Raw genomic sequence first — 21,272 nt, 5'->3', positions numbered from 1 at the left:
GAAGAGGTCTACGGCTTTGCTGTCACTGGCAAGAACACACGTCTCAGTCATTGTGTCCTTCATGACAGGTCACTGTCTAATCGTAAAACATGCTGACAGACTGAAGGTTAACAGTAACGACTTTTGCAGAAGCTGTAAGGACATCGAAGAAGAAAAGGCTATTGAACACCTTCTGCATGTGTGTCCCTCGTTGGCAGTCAGAAGGAGTTCCACTTTAGGTTGTCATTTCTTTGAGAACCTGTCTGAATTAGCGGATGTCAACATTCGCAAGGATGGGTGTATACTAATTTCGTCCCATAAAGTATATATATAATTGATCGTCATGACATTTTAAGTCTATCTAGCCATGTCCGTCCGCCTGTCCGTCCGCCATCTCTGTCGAAAGCACGTTAACTTTCGAAGGAGTAAAGTTAGATGCTTGAAATTTTGCATAAATACTTTTTATTAGTGTAGGTCGGTTGGGATTGTAAATGGGCCGAATCGGTCCATGTTTTGATATAGCTGCCATATAAACCAATCTTGGATCTTGACTTGAGCCTCTAGAGGGCGCAATTCTCATTCAATTTGATTGAAATTTTGCACGTGGTGTTTTGGTATCACTTACAACAACTAAGTGCTAAGTATGGTTCAAATCGGTTCATAAGCTGATACAGCTGCCATAGGAACCGATCTTGGATCTGGACTTCTTCATCTTTTAGAGGGCGCAATTGTTATACAATTTGACTGAAATTTAGCATGAAATGTTTTGGTATTACTTGCAACTTGTATGGTTCAAATCGGTTCATGAACTGATGTAGCCGCCATATAAACAGATCTTGGGTCTTAACTTCTTGAACCTCTAGAGGGCGCAATTCTTATCTGATTAGACTGACATTTTGCATGAAGTGTTTTGGGATCACTTGAAATTTTGCACAAACACTTTTTATAAGTGTAGGTCGTTTGGGATTGTAAATGGGCTAAACGTTCCATATTTTGATATAGCTGCCATATAAACCGATCTTGGATCTTGACTTCTTGAGCCTCTAGAGGGCGCAATTCTCATCCGATTTAACTGAAATTTTGCACGTGGTGTTTTGGTATAACCTGAAACAGCAGCCATATAAACCGATCTTGGGTCTTGACTTCTTCATCTTTAAGAGGGGGCAATTCTTATCCGATTTGACTGAAATTTTGCATGAAGTGTTTTGGTGTCACTTGCAACAACTGTGCTAAGTATGGTTGAAATCGGTTCATAACCTGATATAGCTGCCATATAAACCGATATTGGGTTTTGACTTCTTCACCTTTTAGAGGGCGCAATTCTCATCCGATTTGCAGAAATTTTGTACAACGGTTTCTCCTTTGACCTTCAACATGTGTGTCCAATATGGTCTGAATAGATCTATAGCTTGATACAGCTCCCACAAAAACCGATCTCCCGATTTTGTTTCTTGAGCCCCTACAAGGCGCAATTCTTATGCGAATACATTGAAATATTACACAATGACTTCTACAATGTTCAGCATTCAATTCATTTATGCTACGCATCGGACTATAACTTGATATAGGTTGCCTAAAAAGTAATTGCGGATTTTTTAAAAGAAAGTAAATGCATTTTTAATAAAACTTAGAATGAACTTTAATCAAATATATAATTGCCATTTTGTTCGATAACCTTTTGCCATCTTCCTGGCAAATTTAGTATTCCACGCTCATAGAACTTCTGGCCTTTATCTGCAAAAAACTGAACCAAGTGCGATTTTATAGCCTCATCATTGCCGAAAGTTTTACCATTTAAGGAGTTCTGCAAAGATCGAAATAAATGGTAGTCTGATGGTGCAAGGTCAGGGCTATATGGTGGATGCACCAAAAGTTCCCAGTCAAGCTCACTCAGTTTTTGGCGAGTGACCAAAGATGTGTGCGGTCTAGCGTTGTCCTGGTGGAATATGACACCTTTACGATTGACCAATTCTGCTCGCTTCTCCTTGATGGCTGTATTCAATTTGTCCAATTGTTGACAGTAAAAATCCGAATTAATCGTTTGGTTCCTTGGAAGCAGCTCAAAATATACCACACCCTTCCAATCCCACCAAACAGACAGCATAACCTTCTTTTGGTGTATATCAGCCTTTGAAGTGGTTTGAGCTGGTTCACCATGCTTGGGCCATGATCGTTTTCGACTAACGTTGTTGTAAACAATCCATTTTTCATCTCCAGTTATGATTCGTTTTAAAAACGGATCGAATTCATTGCATTTAAGGTGCATATCACAAGCGTTGATTCGGTTTGTTAAATGAATTTCTTTCAATACATGTGGTACCCATATTAAAATTGACGCCAAACAAACAAATGTAAACAAAATTTCGCGCACTTTTTTTCTAAAGCAAGCTAAAAGTAACAGCTGATAACTGATAGAAAAAGAATGCAATTACAGAGTCACAAGCCGTTGAAAAAATTTGTCAACGCCGACTATATTACTACTATATTATCGACAATTACTTTTTGGCCAACCCAATATCTCTAATAGCATAACAGTTGTTATTCATTATTCTTTGTTTGCCTAAAAAAAGATACCGGGCAAAGATCTCGACAATTGCGATCCATGGTGGAGGCTATATAAGATTCGGCCCGGTTGAACTTATCATGCTCTTAATTGTTAGTTATGATCTGGGTTCAACGTTAGGAACTAGAAGGCATCTTCCTTCTTCTGTTTCTGTGGTATCACAATGGACGAAAACGTCAAAATTAGTCTGATGGCTGACTGCCACTTAAACCTTACCTAATTCCAAAGAAATGGAGATAGCACACATATGTATGCGAAGTTAGGAAAGGGTCGCACAAAACAATATTGTAAATAAGTTTAAACATCTATTGCTAGCTAATTCAGGATTCTTCACAAATATTACACAAGCCGAGTACCAGCCCTAAGTTCCATGTCCCACAACCGTACCCATTAGCGTTCTATCCTCCGATTTCAACACACCCTAATACATTACTATTTATATCAGAGATCAAAGACACCGTATTGATGCTGAAGTAGATGTTTGTTGTCGTATTAGAACAACTATTTGCTAAAATTGACTAGAATTGAATTGAAAAAAAAGTTCAATTGAACTGCAAGTCTTACAGCGTTGGCAATATTTGGAGACATTTCAATAAAATAAATACGAAGGTTGATGCTGCAACGAACCTTGGGTCAACATACCATTTAATTGAGCAATAAATTGTTTCGAATTGATCACTCTATTAGCAATTTAATATGATGTCGCTGTTTGCTAGATTAAGATGTAATAAAAATGAGGAAATTTCCCATAGTTGTTCTGAGGGAAATTCCCAAAAAGCGTACATCAACACTTTAACATTTTAAACATTTGTGACCAATAAACAGGAATTAATTACAAACTCAACTCACACTTGTGTAAAAAAACAAACTTTTATTAAACGTTTATTATTTCAAACATCTTATCGAAAAGGTTCTTTTCTCAATTCTGAATAATATGAAAATAGTACCCTTGCAAAACTATAATTGCAAAAATGTTCATGTTGCCACGAGAAAGTAATTTAGAAGCACATAAATTTAAATCTCATTAAACGTGGAGACTTTGGTTTTCCCAAATGAGTTATTACAAAAAAGTCTTTTGTTATATCACACATCTATTCGTACAAAATTTCATATTTACAAATATACGAGGTCTGTTACGAATGTATCGCAAATTATGATTTCTTAAAAGTGAAATAACCACTTTTGCTTTTTGTCCAAGCTACCTTCACTAGAAGCTGCAATCTATATTCGGAATACATCCTCGCACTTAATTTTATCCACAACAAATTTTATACAGATTCTTGTTCCATTTATCGATTAAGCAAAAATCGAGCCTAGGCGCAAAAAATTAACTAAATATTCAAAATGGCCGATCTTGGGATACAGGATCAAACTTCTCACATATAAATGAGTACAGTCCGATTCAAGCTCAATGATAAGGAGCCTTTTCTTTAAAGCTGAGTCCGAACGGCGTGTCGCAGTGCGACACCTCTTTGGAGAGAAGTTTTACATGGCATAGTACCTCACAAATGTTGCCAGCCTAAGTAGGGGAAAACTACCGCTGAAATTTTTTTCTGATGGTCTTGCTAGGATTCGAACACAGGCGATCAGCGTCATAGGCGGACATGCAAGCATCTGCGCTGCAGTCGTCTCCCCTGTTCCTTGGTGGAATGTTCATGGGCAAAATTTGTTATTTGATCTTGGGATGCATAATAAAGAAACATGAGTATCAATATAACGCAAGCAGTCGGCAAAAATTCAAAATTCGCTATACTTTTTGCACAGACCTCGTACATGTCGGTGTAAGATGAGGATGATCTAAACCTGTTAATCCAGCCATTGCTGGTGCACAAACAAAATGGTTCAAACCCTTTCACAAATAGTATACAATGTTTTGTCTAGACGATGTTCCTATGTCACGCAAGGGAATTTTTATTTAATTTTGATATGAGCTAAGATTTGTCTACCAGTACAACCTGTAAGGCTGTCACGTGTTTGTTCCACAGTAAGTGTTACATTATTTCGTTATCACGACATTTTACATGGATAGCAATCAAGTCAAAAGTCATGTAAATTGTTTGCAATTTCCAAAGTTCCAGAAGAGGTTTTAACAATCAAATTCGTAATTTTATAACTATTTTTATACCCACCACCGAAGGATGGGGGTATACTAATTTTTTCATTCCGTTTGCAACACAATCTAATATCCATTTCCGACCCTATAAAGTATATATACTTTTGATCAGCGGAAAAATCTAAGACAATCTAGTCATGTCCGTCCGTCTATCCGTGAGTCTGTTGAAATCACCCTACAGTCTTTCAAAATAGAGATATTGAGCTGAAACTTTCCATAGATTCGTTTTTTATCCATAAGCAGGTTAAGTTCGAAGATGGACTATATCAGACCATATCTTGATATAGCCCCCATATAAACAGATCCGCCGATTTAGGGTCTTAGCCCCATAAAAGCCACATTTATTATCCGATTTTGCTGAAATTTGGGACAGTGAGTTAAGTTAGGCCACTCGACATCCTTCTTCAATTTGACCCAGATCGGTCCAGATATAGACCGATTTAAGGTTTTGGGCCCATAAAGGGCGCATTTATTGTCCGACTTCGCCGAAATTTAGGACAATGAGTTGAGCTAGGCCCTTCAACATTCGTCTCTAATTTGGCTCAGTTCGGTCCAGATTTAAATATAGTTTGCCCCAGTTCCTTAGTGGAATGTTCATGGGCAAAATTTGCATTTACCATATAGACCGATCTCTCGATTTAAGGTCTTGGGCCCATAAAAGGAGCATTTATTATCCAATTTTGCTAAAATTTAGAACAGTTAGTTGAGTTAGGCCCTTCGACATTTTTCTTCAATTTGGCCCAGATCGGTCCAGATTTGGATAAAGCTGACATATAAACCGATCTCTCGATTTAAGGGCTTTGGCCCATAAAAGGCGCATTTATTGTCCGATGTCGCCGAAATTTGCACAGTGAGTTGTGTTAGGCCCTTCGACATTCTTCTTCAATTTGGCTCAGATTGGTTCAAATTTGAGTATAGCTACCACATAGACCGATCTCTCGATTGAAGGTCTTAGGCCCACAAAGGGCGCATTTATTGTAAGATTTCGCCGAAACTTGGGACAATGAGTTCCGTTAGGCTCTTCGACAATTTTCTGCAATTTGGCCCAAATCGGTCCAGATTTGGATATAGCTGCCATATTGACCGATCTCTCGTTTCAAGGTTTTGGTCCCATAAAAGGCGCATTTATTGCCCGATTTCGCCGAAATTTCGGAAATTTGTGGGTTGCGTTAGGCTTTTCGACAACTTTCTGCAATTTGGCCCAGATCAATTCTGATTTGGATAAAGCTGCCATATAGACCGATCTCTCGATTTAAGCTTTTGGGCCCATAAAAGGCGCATATATTGACCGATGTCGCCAAAATTTGGAACAGTGAGTTGTGCTAGGGCCTTCGACATCCTTCTTCAATTTGGTTAAGATCGGTCTAAATTTGAATATAGCTGCCATATAGACCGATCTCTCGATTTAAGGCGCATTTATTGTGCCATATCGCCGAAATGTGGGACAGTGAGTTGTGTTAGGCTTTTCGACATCCGTTTTGTATATGGTTCAGATCGGTCTATACTTGTAAATAACTACACAAAATACCAATATGGGTGCATAAATTATACATTTTTCAGCGGATTATAACGAAAGGTGGTTACCCACCTACCACCTCGGGTATATATGTATATACCCGACGTGGTGGGTATCCAAAGTTCGGCCCGGCCGAATTTAACGCCTTTTTACTTGTTTAAGTATAATATTAAGGAAAAACATATTATGCTGAGCGGCTGGCCAAAAAATGACTACAAAAGCCGAATTGCATAGAGTGTGATTTTGTGATGCCAATACATCGATTATTGCAGCATTAAGTGAATAAATAAAGATTGTTTGCTAATGATAATGTGATGTTATTATGTTGTTAGTTTGATAGGTTAGTTTATGTTAGGTTCAAAAGAGGGTGCGGAAATTAATCCGCCCCTTGTCACTATGGGCATACATCTTAGCTAGAGACCGGCTTTTTGTACGCTCTAAGTACTAAAAAGTAACATCGAAAAAGAAAATCTAAGTCAGGAATTCTGTGCTGCTGTACTGAAGGAGGTAGCCGCGAAAACCGGGCTATGACATAGGAAATGCTCCAATGTCTCTTCATCTCCCCCACATGCTCTACACATGGTATCACTTGCCGCACCGGTTTTGCGTAAGTGAGCTCGTAGTTCTATGTGTCCCGTTATGATACCAAAAGCTATACTAACCTTCTTCTTACTTCCTTTCAGTAATAGCCACTTCTTCTTACGATCAGGATCTCCCTATAGGATTTTCGTCGTCCTACCGACCATTTCGCTGTTCCACAGTGTTAAATTCGCGTTAGTAGTCCACGCCTTTAACTTGGACTGCGTCGACCCAAAAGGCCTCGGGTTAACCAAGTTTATCGATGTTTTTTCATTCCCCCATACTCTGCTTTGGCTCGCCAAACGATGAGGATCGTGCCATCCTCAGAGAAGTGGTTAATCTCCTTGTTACACTCCAAGACTGTTCGTGACCTTATAGCCCTAGTTGTTATTGCCCTAATGGTCAGTTTACTGTCCGTACAGATGATAAAGATTCGACGTCCTCGCGTTAACACCACACCTCCTCACGCATTCCGTGATCACCCATATCTTCGCCCGCAGGACCGTATTATGGTCAGGCAGTCTTAAACAGATCTCTGTCCTTGGGTTCTTATTGTAAACTCCCAGGCCCACTCTGTCCTCTTGCTTTGATCCACCTGTGTGGCATAATCTTTCAGATGGCAATACTAGGGTCCGGCCAATCCAAGACTGTACCGCTGGCAGCAGAGTCTCGCACTCGACCTCAAGTGTTGTCTCAGGTATCCGATCGGAACCCTATTCCATTCCCTCCAGGTTTCCTATCGTCGCCTTGATTATACCGCTATGGTATTATGACCTGCCACTATCCTCTATCCATTCTCCCATCGCCTCAAGTCTCATAGCCGCAGTGGCTACCTTACGCTTAATCTGTATGTCTATGGGTCGGATATCTAGAATATTCTCCAGTGCCCTAGTGCGGTGTGGTCCTAATCGCTCCGCCAAAGGCAAGACAACATTTTCTCTGAACCTTTTGTTTTATCCTCACATTGTACTTTTTCTCCATCCCAGTCCACCAAACTACTGAGGCATAAGTAAATATTGGTCTAATCATGCTCCTGTAGAGCCTTCTCGGTACACGCTCCTGAATGTGACAATTCAGTTTCTGTCCAGATCACTTCTAAGTATTTGACCTTGTTAGATATCGAAATCGTTTTGTTAAGAAACAGATTTTCGTCTTCTCTGGGTTAATTTTGGTCTAGCCCAATCATATGCCATCTGGAAAACCCTTTCGGCCCTTCTGCATACCTAATACGGATCCTTACCTCTTTGAAGTATTAAAACATCATCTGCGAAGCAGATAGGTTCAAATCCCTCCTCAGTCAGCATCCGTAATTGGTCATTTATGATGATCACGAATAGGAGCGGCGACAAAATGCCCCTATGTGACGTGCCTTGTGCCACTTTCTCCCTTACAATTATGTCATGGGACACGCAATTTATCCATCTGTTCCTTAGCATATGGTTTATCCAGTTTCTTAGGACTGGGTCCACCCGATACTTGTCTAAGGATTGGCGCTTAAACCGTGTGTTATACACATCCCAAAAAACTTCCGCTTTTTTAAGACGTGCTCTGTTATCAAGTCTGCGAATATCCCCGCTTAGAAAGTCGGATAAAATTTGAGCATTCTAGGGGCTCAATAAATATTGGACTATTTTAAAATGCCCAAGCTGAAATGGGTAAGCCCAAATGAGTGCAAAATGTAAATTTTATGAAAGCCTAAATTCAAATTTAGATTATCATGAAACCTATGAAGATATAGTTCTTTTACTTTAGCATTTTATAATTTAATGTCTTCCTAAAAAAATTTATAAATTTTGTCCACATTTCTTGACGAAAATAACCAAAATCCCCATGTTGGGGAGAAATGCTTGCAAAATTGGCATTTTTAGTAAAATGGTTATAGAGACCTCATTCCGTGGAGGGCACAATAAAAAGTAACGAAAATTTGACGTCAAATTGGGGGTTTCAGCTTTGCGTTCTGAGAAGTCAAAGGGTTGTCCTAGTAGTTTTAGTAAAATTTTTTCAATATTGACCGGGACGAACACATGCACAAAAATTTAATGTTTCGGATGTCTTTACGACAAAAAAAAGTTTGTTTTATTGGAGAAGTACTGCTTATATAGTTACTGTGCATAGTGGTAGCTGCCATTTGCAACCTTCGAAGACTAAAGGTACTTAAAGGTAATAACTTCTGTTTTGGGGTGTTTGGAAGGCTGGGCAAGATTGGTTTATATGTTTGTTAGAGTTCATAATAAAACACTGCAGGCTAATCGTATTAAAATTTCAGCCTCCAGGGGCTCAAAAGGTCAAATAGGGAGATCGGTTTATATAGGAGCCAAATATATCTCAATATGGTCCGATATGAACCATCCTCAATTCATAAATTGGGGAGCCTCCTGCAATTGACTGTTGCAAATCGGGTAATAAATGCGGCAATTAGGAGCTTAAGGCTCAAAATCGATTCGATTTAAACCATATTCGGTTCGGACGTCGGTATGCATAGTACAAGTCATTGTTTCAAATTTCTTCGAAATCGTGTAATAAATGCGGCTTTCATATATTTTTGGCCGCTCTTTCCACACATGTCCGACCACAGTGCCTTGAACGTTAGTAGTGAATATGCCAAATTTTGGTGGAAAAGCCATTTCGCTTATGGAACAAGTTTTATGAACTTCGTCTGTGGTAAGGCACTGTTACGCAAAGAAAACCTCTTTAAAGCCAAAAATGCTTCGTTTACGGCATAAGACGAATTGATGATTCTTTTGGTTTGTTTATATTTTGTATCTCTTCCAGTTGGCTGACAGTGTAGCCTCAAATACTAATTTTAGGTTTTTTTCATTGAGCAGAGCTAAGTCTGTCAGCAGTCAATATTCGTCAACATTCGGAGAGTGATATATATTAAAAAAATTACTTTAGATGAAAACAAGTAAAAGCGTGCTAAGTTCGGCCAGACCGAATCTTATATACCCTCCACCATGGATCGCATTTGTCAAGTTCTTTTCCCGGCATCTCTTCTTAGGCAAAAAGGATATAAGAAAAGATTTGCTCCGCTATTAGCGCGATATCAAGATATGGTCCAGTTCGGACCACAATTAAATTATATGTTGGAGACCTGTGTAAAATTTCAGCCAATTCGAATAAGAATTGCGCCCATTGGGGGCTCAAGAAGTAAAATAGACAGAACGATTTATATGGGAGCTGTATCGGGCTATAGACCGATTCAGACCATAATAAACACGTATGTTGATGGTCATGAGAGGATCCGTCGTACAAAATTTCAGGCATATCGGATAATAATTGCGACCTCTAGAGGCTCAAGAAGTCAAGACCCAAGATCGGTTTGTATAGCAGCTATATCAAAACATGGACCGATATGGCCCATTTACAATACCAACCGACCTACACTAATAAGAAGTATTTGTGCAAAATTTCAAGCGACTAGCTTTACTCCTTCGGAAGTTAGCGTGCTTTCGACAGACAGACGGACGGACGGACAGACGGACGGACATGGCTAGATCGACATAAAATGTCGTGACGATCAAGAATATATATACTTTATGGGGTCTCAGACGAATATTTCGAGTAGTTACAAACAGAATGACGATATTAGTATACCCCCCATCCTATGGTGGAGGGTATAAAAATGGTCGTCTTTGCAATACTACAATCAAGAAACCTCGCAATAAAGGGCTCCAGGCTGGAGGCAACAAGAATCTCAGCATTATTTGACAGTGCACAATATAGGATACCTTTAATGCTATATGGTATTGTGGTCTGGTGGACGGCGCTTCAAAAGTCTTCCTACTATCTAATATTCAACCGGATCCAAAGAATGGCTTGCGATTTAATGCTTTACCTAATGCCCTTGGACATTGTGGCTAGACAAATTGCTGCGACCACTGCTGTGAGGCAAATGACATTGCGAATGACATCATCTGATGCACTGAATTTAATGCTTCACCTGATGCCTCTGGACATTGTGGCTAGACAAATTGGTGTGACCACTGCTATGAGGCTTAGGGGTCTTTCCCTTTGGTCATGTGGCGGCTGCGGAGGCTGTGTTATCCTTGATACAGTACCCGATGTTCCAGGCAGTGTATATTACAACCTGTCTGAGCCGCTTTTTGAAAAAAAAGTACTGTAGCACTATTCCTGATAGAACCGATTGCAACTATATCTCTGGTAATAGATTTTTTATTGATATATATATACGGATGGTTCCAAACCAGACAACCAGATGGTTTTTGGGGTGTACTCTGTAAACTAAAACTGGTCATATGGAGAAGTTTATCCGACCATTGCAGTGTGCATCAAATGGAGATCCTTGTAATTAAAGAAGAGGTGGAATGGCTAAAATATAATGTCATAACGACAACTGACACAAATATCATCTCAGAGAGCCATTAAATCCCTGGAGAATGTATTTCTGAATTCTGAATTGAGCATTCAAAAATTATGTGGTATAATCAAGACTTCAGAGGTCTACCGCTTTGCTGTCACTGACAAGAACAGATGTCTCAGTCATTGTGTCCGTCATGAAAGGTCACTGTCGGATCGGAAAACATGCGGACGGACTGAAGAATGTCAGTAACGACTTTTGCCGAAGCTGTGAGGACGTCGAGGAAGAAGAGACTATAGAACATCTGCTGTTTGTGTATCCCGCACTGGCAGTCAGAAGGAGTTCCACATTGAGAACTTGTCTGATTTGGCGGATTTTAGTGAATTCGCTTTTTGGATGGTTCAACGGTAGGAACTAGAAGGTATCTTCCTTCTCCAGTTCGAGTGTAACCACAATGAACAGAAACGTCTAAGTGAGTCTGATGGCAGTCTGCCACTTTAACTTAACCTTGACAATACGTTCTATGTGTCATTAAGAAATATCCAAGCTTTGTATTCGTCACAAATTTTGGTAAAAATAGGTTAATAAGTCTGCTTGTGACACTGAATGTCCAGTTTCGAAACCCGGCAAGATCATCAGAAATATATATCATCGACAGTTATCCCTTATATGTGCGACTTTTAAATTTTCATTGTATGAAGGAAGAGATGTCGCTCACTGCTAGCACTTCGGACTCGGTATAAAAGGGAGGCCCCTTATCATTGAGCTAAAACTTAAATTGAGCAGCATTCATTAATATGTGAGAATTCTACCAGCTGTTCCTTAGGGGAGTGTTCGAGGGTAAATAAGCAAAGTTGTATCTGGTTCAAACAAAAAACCACTTTTTATTGAGGTCACAAAGTACGTATTCCAAATGGTCTACGACTCCCCCATCAAGTTTTATGAGGTCAACTTTACCACCGATTTTTTCTATAATTTAATTTTCAGCGTACATTTTTATAAATCTCTACCCGTCATTAATTGGACATTTATTATTTTCAATCTCGTTTTAGGGTTTTGAAAGAAAGTTGGCTTACTGAGCATCAGAACAGTAACTGCAAAGATGGTTGGAGTTGCGGTTGATTCGAATGTGGATGAACTATCATCGACCAATAATGTCATGATCAAATATATGCTGAAGCAGCGTGAGAACCATGCTCGTAATCAAAAAAGGGATTACTCGCATGTGTTCCGGCGAAAGACACGATTTGAGATGTTTCGCTTGTCGGCCATAGCTATGGGTATAGAATTCGCCTACGCCGCAGAGACTTCATTTGTTTCACCGATTCTTCTACAGATTGGCATAGATCACAAACACATGACCATGGCCTGGGGATTGTCGCCCCTTATAGGATTCTTCGTGTCGCCCCTATTGGGCTCGGTGAGTGATCGATGCCACTTGAACTTTGGCCGCAGAAGGCCGATAATCACTCTGCTGTCACTGGGTATACTAATAGGTTTGATATTAGTACCGTACGGCAAGGATTTGGGAATTTTACTCGGCGATAAAGGCTACACAACGAGCAACAACAGTTTACACCTGAATAGCAATTATTCCGCATATGAGGGCAGTGTGTCGGCTCAAATGGCATCGGAAAATGAAGAAGGAGTTTCGACGTCAAATTTTAAGTTTGCAGCAATTTTAACGATTTTGGGTATGGTTCTATTGGACTTTGATGCGGATACATGTCAAACGCCTGCACGAACCTATCTGTTGGACATGTGCGTACCAGAGGATCAGCCCAAGGCATTGACCATGTTTACATTGTTTGCTGGGGTAGGGGGCACAATTGGCTATGCAATCGGAGCCATTGATTGGGAGAGTACTAATATAGGTATGCATGTCTACTATATAAGAGAGATCTCCTTTGGCAATTCACTTATAACATCATTTTTAGGTTCGTTTCTTGGAGGAAACATACCCACTGTTTTCGCTTTGGTCACCATCATTTTCTTCTTTTGCTATTTGACAACGGTGACAACATTCCGGGAAATTCCTCTTAAACTAATCGAGAACGATGATTTGCTAAGACCGCTTTCGGCCAAAGCCATTAAAAAGGAGCTACAAAAGAAAAATTCCAATGTCTACTACATTCAAGAGGTTAACTAGACAATTTTGAGTGACGATTATGTATTAACTATTTTTATTATTTTAGAACTCTTCCATGGATTTACAAGCCACCGACAAATACACCGCCATCGACCATTATCAAGGCGGCTGTGATTCACCCAATGGCCATGCGACCTCAAATGGTGGTCACAGTCCACATAACACAAGCAATGGCCATGCAAATACAACTTCAACGCCAAAGTTAACATCGAAAGCCATTGAAATAATCGAGGTTGACGACGATGATAAGCCTGTTTCATTGAAAAAATATTTGAAGAGTATTTTTGTTATGCCAAAATCCATGAGAATTCTAGCTTTGACAAACTTGCTCTGTTGGATGTGCCATCTTACCTATTGCCTGTATTTTACGGATTTTGTAGGTGAAGCTGTATTTAATGGTGACCCAATGGTTAGTTAGTTCTGTCTTGGCCTTTTGGGGGTTCTACCATTTTTTTTATAATTTTTTGACATTGTTTAGGCACCACCAAATTCCGAGAAAGCTGAGTTGTACGAAGAAGGCGTTCGTTTTGGCTGCTGGGGTATGTCAATTTATGCCTTATCCTGTTCTGTGTACTCCATGACAGTGGAGAAACTCATGAAATGGTTTGGGTAAGTTCAAATAAAAGTTAATCCCAAATTTATGTCTATCTGTCTGTCTAGTGAGATCACACTATAGTCTTCAAAAATAAAGCTATACAGCAGAAACTTGGTAAAAATTATTTTTGTGGTCTACAGGCTGGCTAAGTTCGTAGATGGTCTATAAAGGACTCTATCTTAGTATAGTACCTATATGGGCTGTTTGTCCTTTTATACCCTCCACCAAGGGGGTATACTAATATCGTCATTCTGTTTCTAACACCTCAAAATATTCGCCTAAAACCCCTTTGATCCTAAAACCCGGTCGATCTAGCCATGTCCGTCCGTCTGTATGTCGAAAGCACGCTAACTTTCGAAGGAGTAAGCTAGCTGCTCGAAAGTTTGCACAAATACTTCTTATTAGTGTAGGTCAGTTGGGATTGTAAATGGGCCTTATCGGTCCATGTTTTGATCATGGATCTTGGATCTTGACTTCTTGAGCTACTAGAGGGCATAATTCTTATCCGATTTGGCTGAAATTTTGCATGAGGTGTTTTATTACTGAGTGCTGAGTATGGTTGAAAACGGTCCATAATTTGATATAGCTGTCATATAAACCTATCTGGGGTCTTGACTTCTTGAGCGTCTAGAGGGCACAATCCCTATCCGATTTGGCTGAAATTTTGCATAAAGTTGTTTGTTATGACTTGCTCTAACTGTGCTAAGTATGAATTAAATCGATACATAACCTGATATATTGGGTTGCCCAAAAAGTAATTGCGGATTTTTCATATAGTCGGCGTTGACAAATTTTTTCACATCTTGTGACTCTGTAATTGCATTCTTTCTTCTGTCAGTTATCAGCTGCTACTTTTAGCTTGCTTTAGAAAAAAAGTGTAAAAAAAGTATATTTGATTAAAGTTCATTCTAAGTTTTATTAAAAATGCATTTACTTTCTATTAAAAAATCCGTAATTACTTTTTGGGCAACCCAATATATAATAATCCGATCCATAACCTGATATATATAAACTTAAGCCACTAGAGGGCGCAATTCTTACCCGATTTGCCGGAAATTTTACACGACGTATTTTGTTATAACTTCTAACAACCGTATCAAATATGGTTCAAATCGGTTCATAACCTGATATAGCTGCTATATAAACCGATCTGGGATCTTGACTTCTTAGGTCTCTAGGGGGCGCAATTCTTATCCGATTTGGCTGAAATTTTGTTGTTTGCTATGACTGCAATAACTGTGCCAAGTATGGTTTAAATCGATTCATAACCTGATATAGCTGCCATATAAACTGATCGTGGATCTTGACTTCTTGAGCCACTAGAGGGCGCAATTCTTATCCGATTAGGCTGATATTGTGCATGAAGTATTGTGTTATGACTTCCAACAAATGTGCTTAGTATGGTTCAAATTGGTGCATAAACTGACATAGCTGCCATATAAGCCGATCTGGGATCTTGAGTTCTTAAGAGGGCGCAATTCTTATCCGATTTTTCTGTAATTTTGTACAACGGCTTCCCCCATAATCCTCAATATACATGTCCAATATGGTCTTAATCGATCCTTAGCCTGATACAGTTCCACATAAACCGATTTAACGACTATGCTTCTTGAACCCCTACAAGGCGCAATTATCGGAATGTACTGAAATATTACCCAAATACTTCCACTATGTTCTTGAACATTCAGTTTACTTGTGGCCTGAATCGGACTTTAACTTGAAATATCTCCAATAGCATAGCAATTCTTATCCATTTGTTTGCCTAAAAAGAGATACAGCGCAAAGAACTCGACAAATGCAATCCATGGTGGAGGGTATATATAGGATTCAGCCACGCCGAACTTAGCACGCTCTTACTTGTTATTTTTGAAAGCACAGAATAAGTATGTGTCATCTGATTTCGATAAAATATGGTTCCATAGTTGTCATTCATTTATTCTAAATATAGTACATACACACACGCAAAACAATATTTTATATGCCTTAAATTAAATTATCGACAAACAAATTTCTTTTGTCATAAGCATACTTTTCTTTTGTCATAAGATTTCGGATAGGATAAAATCATGAATGACTTTGTGACAAATATAAGCTTGTTTTACCCAAAATAGTATCTGTGGCTCATTAAATTGTTTCTTAAATTGCAGGTACTTTCGAATTTTTTATTAGATTTTTTTATTTAAGCAAAACGGTAGACCTCTTCAAGCCTACATTGGGCCTCCTCGGGCCTCTTCCCGAAAACCAAGCTTGCATGTCGCTAGAGATTTCAGTTCCCCTAAAATGTGTAAGGTATTTCCTAGTGTCGCATGCTCGTCCCCTCTACTATTCCCTGGAAGATCTCTGTGGCCCGGCACCCAGAACAGGTGAATTTTTAGCTGTTAAGCTATCTCGTTGATAGATCTGGGACAGTCGAGGTCGGTTTTTGACTTCAGAAATAGTTCTCCAGATATTTAATGGCTATCTGGCTGTCTGAGAATATATTTATGCCAGTTAGTTCTATATTTGCCCATTTTGTGGCTTCCGTTACAACCATGATTTTAATATAATCTTGATCGAAGACAGGTCAACCAACCTTTTAAATATAGCACGGGTATAGGTTGAACAGTTTTGTACGAAACCAGACTCGTTTCCTTTTCGTCTTGGTAAATTTAAGAAAATCAGTGGATTAGATAGTATAATTCTCAGTGCGGCTGAGATGCACGAATAAGTAAACCTTTGGATCCGGCTGAGTATTGAACAGTAGGTGGACTTCCCTCCCCCTTACCTTAATTTTCAAAAACGCTAGATCTCGGACATGGGTCCATCGATTCAAGCGAGCAGACATGTTTAGCGATTGGGACAATATGGGTATGAAAGGTATTCAAGAGCAGAGTACGAACTTGGCATAAAAAAGTCACCCTAAGTGTCGTAGGGTCCCTGGGGGTTGGGGGCCCTCCTATAACCATATAGTGAACCATTAGCACTATATGGTTATAGCTGCCATCTCCCGATTACGGGATTTTGCTGAAATGTAGAACAGATAATTATGTATATAAAATAGATCTCTCGAAATTGCTGCCTAATTTGGTCTAAATCAGTTCATATTTAGGTATAGCTGTTGTACGGACCGATCCCCCGATTTAAAGTTTTTTGGTCAATAAAAGGCTCATTTAGTACTCGATTTGTGTGAAATTTGGAACACTGGTTGTTGAGAGGAAAACTGCACCTTCTATGGACTCGAGGGCCCAAAATATCGATATGGACCATGTTCGGTGTAGATGTCGAGTGAATTAGTATTACTCTTCGCCATGGATGTCAAGGATCTCACCGCAACTCATTATGCCCTTTTTCAGCGAAATCGGGTACTAAAGGCTCAAGAATTTGAATCAGAAGATCGGTATATATAGAAACTGTATCTAAATACTGTCCGACATGAACAATACTCGGTACGTATATTGAAAAGCTAGTACAACTCACTGTGCCAAATTTGGGCTAATTCGGGTAAAAAATGCCACTTTTATAAGACCGATATGAACCATATTCGACATAGGTATCAAGGAATTTAACACGCATCGTTGTCCCAAATTTCAAAAAAAATTGGGTATTCAATGTGGCTTTTATAGGTCTAAGACCCTAAATCGGGAGATCGGTACAAATGTGAACTTTGTAGGTCCTTAGGAAACAATTAGAGGGAAATGGGTTTAAAGAGCACATTTACATCTAAAAAAGTACTTAAAATCCTAACCGTACACGTATTTAAGATTATTAGCGAGCTTTAATTTTAGTGGATAAATATCTTGCATTTACTTGTACAATATTCTATAACTAATTCATAGTTAGGGTAAGCATTTTTCCGAGTGTAGATAGAACTAAAAGACTTTGTCAGCGATATCTTAATTAGTGTGTTTTACTTAACACTTTAACTATTTTGTTTACCTTCATATGTTAACCCTCATAAAAAGAGATTATTTGGACTTACTTATTCCATTACGACATTTTGAAAACAATTAAGACATTTTTTTGAAGATTATATGAATTTCGCCTGCCCTTTTTAAATTTATAAGGAGAATCTTTATAAATTCATAAAACAAAATTTTAATGTTTGTCAGAATGACCGCATTGTCAATGCCCGATTTCCCGAGAAAATGCGAAATTTTCCCTCGAAATCCCGTCTTCAAAAAGCAGAAATTACAGGCATTTCCCTACTCAAAAATTCCCTATACAAAGCTCTATGGAGGGTATATATGATACGGGCCGGCCGATCTTAGCACGCTTTTAATTATTCGCTTTCGGATTTACGACTAGACCACTATCGGTAGCCTACTTCCTCTTCGCACATAAAGCTTCCTGAAGTATATCTCTAAGAGTGCCAAGAATCTTACTTATGACCATGACATGTAATCAACTAGGTCAAATAATAGGTGGGGTACTTCCGTACCCCACCTATTATGCCAACATCCCGGAGGTACATATGCCATGGTGATACAAGCACAGTATATCTCCCTAAGCCAGGGAGTCCGTCTATTGAACACAGCTTGTAGTTCGATCAATTATACATTATCAGTTACTGGTTATTTAAAGGAGCCGAAATATTTGATCGGCCAAAGAATTTTGGACTCATTTTGGAGACATTTTCCGCAATAATTCCCAACAAATGCAGGTCTGTAGCAACTTTTTAGTTGGAGAGTTTCTAAGTTGTGGAGGACTAAATCATCGGTAACCTAAAGAATTCGGATGTATCTTCCACTGAGCTTTAGAATTCCATCCAGGATGTGTTCTGAATCTTCTTCAGCTTGCCTTTGTATCGTCTTAACACAGCCCAGATGTATTGTGTCCTTGTGGCTTTCGTCTAACTGACTCTCCACTAAGAGTTGCAATTCTCCAACTACATCGTAGACCATTCTAATATAAGCAGACCCAAGCACCCTGTTTCGGGCGTTCGATAACCTCTTGATCATCATATTATATCCTCCTCTACATGGCAGTTAATTATTAATTCATAATACATAATTATAACCTCCACAATAGGATGGGGGTATACTAATTTCGTCATTCTGATTGTAACTCATCGAAATATGCGTCTGAGACCCCATAAAGTATATATATTCTTGATCGTCATGTCATTTTAAGTCGATCTAGCCATGTCCGTCCGTCTGTCCGTCCGTCCGAAGGTCCGTCTGTCTGTCGAAACCACGCTAATTTTCGAAAGAGTAAAGCTTGCCACTTGAAATTTTGCACAAATACTTTTTATTAGTGTAGGTCGGTTGGTATTCTAAATGGGCCAAATTAGTCCATGTTTTGATATAGCTACCATATAAACCGATCTTGGGTCTTGACTTCTTATGCCTCTAGAAGGCGCAATTCTCGTCCTATTTGACTGAAAATTTCCACGTGGTGTTTTGGTATTACACCCAAGAACTGTGCTGAGTATGGTTTAAATCGGTCCATGTTTTGATATAGCTGCCGTATAAACCGATCTTGGGTCTTGACTTCTTGAGCCTCTAGAGGGCGCAATTCTCATCCGATTTGGCTGAAATTTTGCATGAGGTGTTTCGTTATGACTTCCAATAACTGTGCTAAGTAAGGCGCAAATCGGTACATAACCTGATATAGCAGCCATATAAACCGATATGGGATCTTCACTTCTTGCGCCTCTAGAGGGCGCAATTCTCATCCGATTTGGCAGATATTATGTACAACGGCTTCCCTCATGACTTTTAATATACGTGTCTAATATGGTCTGAAACGAACAATAGCTTGATGCAGCTCCCATATAGACCTATTTCCCGATTTTGCTTCTTGAGCTCCTACAAGGCGCAATTCTTATCCGAATGAACTGATATATTACACAATGACTTCTACAATGTTTAGCATCCATTTATGGTCCGAATCGGACTATAACTTGATATAGCTTCAATAGCATAATAGTTTTCATTCAATATTATTTGTTTGCCTAAAAAGAGATTCCGCGCATAGAACTCGACAAATGCGATGCAAGGTGGAGGGGAAGATTCGGCCCAGCCCAACTTAGAACGCACTTATTTGTTTTTAATCATTTTTATATTTTTGTGGTATATTTATTCCTTTTAGCACAAAATGGGTTTATATCAGCGGCATTCTTTTCTATGGTGTGGGTATGTTAATCCTTGGACTTTGGCCTACCAAATGGGGAGTGTTATTCTTTAGTACCTCTGCTGGTATTTTATATGGAACAATCTTTACAATGCCTTATATTCTGGTGGCCAAATACCATGCCAAGAACTGTGTAAGTATAAGTTAACACTATTTTTATATGAGTGTAAAAAGCTATATGCCCATTCCCTTTTATGCAGTTCCGTGTTCGAGATGGTGAAAACGTTCCGCTGAAACAAACTCGAGGTCTTGGCACCGATGTGGCCATCATCAGCAGCATGGTATTTGTTGGTCAACTTATTGTATCTGTCAGTGTGGGCCCCGTTGTGGCTTGGGCGCAAACCACTTGTGCCATACTTTTTCTATCCACAATTTTAGCCTTCTTTGCCGCCATATCAGCCATGTTTGTATTATACGTCTAAGTGATACTTGAATGTAAGCAGTTAATCTGTAACTCTTACTCATATTCAATTAGTATTAGATATTATTATTATAAATAAGTAAGCATGTATTTAATAAATAGTATATCAACTTCTCTTTAAATTCTTAAAAATCGAAAAATTGTTACATCATAATAAGTTCTACAACTTAATAAAATGTATATCTATTCGAAAATCGATACTAGAATCATGAAATTCTTTGAATAAGAAGTATTTGAAAGCGGTATAAAAATCAACATAGTGGACACGTAAGTAATAGATGAAGAAACCTGCTGCAACTCACCCTTGGCCTCACACAGTTCTATAACAAGATCGGGGTTATTTTTATTTATTTTTCTAAAAGTTATATGATAATCGAGTCCAAAATTAAACACCTTTCATTTACCGAAATTATACTCGGAGATTTAATTGCGTCTTAATTTCAAAATTGTTGCTGCATCTGCAGAAATCTTGTCACGACCAATGGCACAGGCACGGATACCAAGGATTCCCTCCTGATCCTGAATCCACACTTGGGAGACTAAAGAACTGTAATCCCAATCTTTCAACCACCGACTGAAACATTGGTAGATTGGATGAGACTGATGGCGATCGGACACAAGCAGTATTCGTACTTAACTCCGCCAATCTCACAGCACTCAACAATTCTAAAGAAGTTGTATCCTACGGATTCAAAAAATTTAAGCTGAAGTTGTAAAAAGGCGAAGGAGTTGAGAAGTCAGGACAACTCAGCAGTTTTTGTTGAATACTTGTCTGAGTAATTATCGACTACATGTCTAAGGTCAGGCGAATTGCACGTGACTGATTATCGAAGCGGGACGCGACAAGCATTGTGTGGTTGGGTCATCCGATTGGATTGGGCTCAAGGTGCGCGCCAGCGGGGAAGGATGGAACTCAAAACGTACTACG

The 21,272-nt window shown here is 39.1% G+C and overlaps 1 protein-coding gene across 2 annotated transcripts in view; it reads left to right on the top strand.

Annotated features, from left to right (window-relative positions):
• Positions 1-20,550, top strand: part of LOC106087557 (proton-associated sugar transporter A) — a 62,670-nt gene extending 42,120 nt beyond the window's left edge. For both annotated transcript variants that reach the window (XM_013252635.2, XM_059369526.1), the window contains 6 exons: positions 12,121-12,942; positions 13,006-13,208; positions 13,264-13,626; positions 13,696-13,826; positions 19,882-20,056; positions 20,124-20,550. In XM_013252635.2, the coding sequence (XP_013108089.2) occupies positions 12,171-12,942; positions 13,006-13,208; positions 13,264-13,626; positions 13,696-13,826; positions 19,882-20,056; positions 20,124-20,345 (1,866 nt within the window). In that variant the 5' untranslated portion in view covers positions 12,121-12,170 and the 3' untranslated portion in view covers positions 20,346-20,550. The remainder of the gene's footprint in view (positions 1-12,120; positions 12,943-13,005; positions 13,209-13,263; positions 13,627-13,695; positions 13,827-19,881; positions 20,057-20,123) is intronic.
• The last annotated feature ends 722 nt before the right edge of the window (positions 20,551-21,272 follow it).

This window comes from Stomoxys calcitrans, chromosome 5, assembly GCF_963082655.1.
Source record: "Stomoxys calcitrans chromosome 5, idStoCalc2.1, whole genome shotgun sequence".
Taxonomy (NCBI): Eukaryota; Metazoa; Arthropoda; class Insecta; order Diptera; family Muscidae; genus Stomoxys; species Stomoxys calcitrans.
This window is presented reverse-complemented; position numbering and strand designations above follow the sequence as displayed.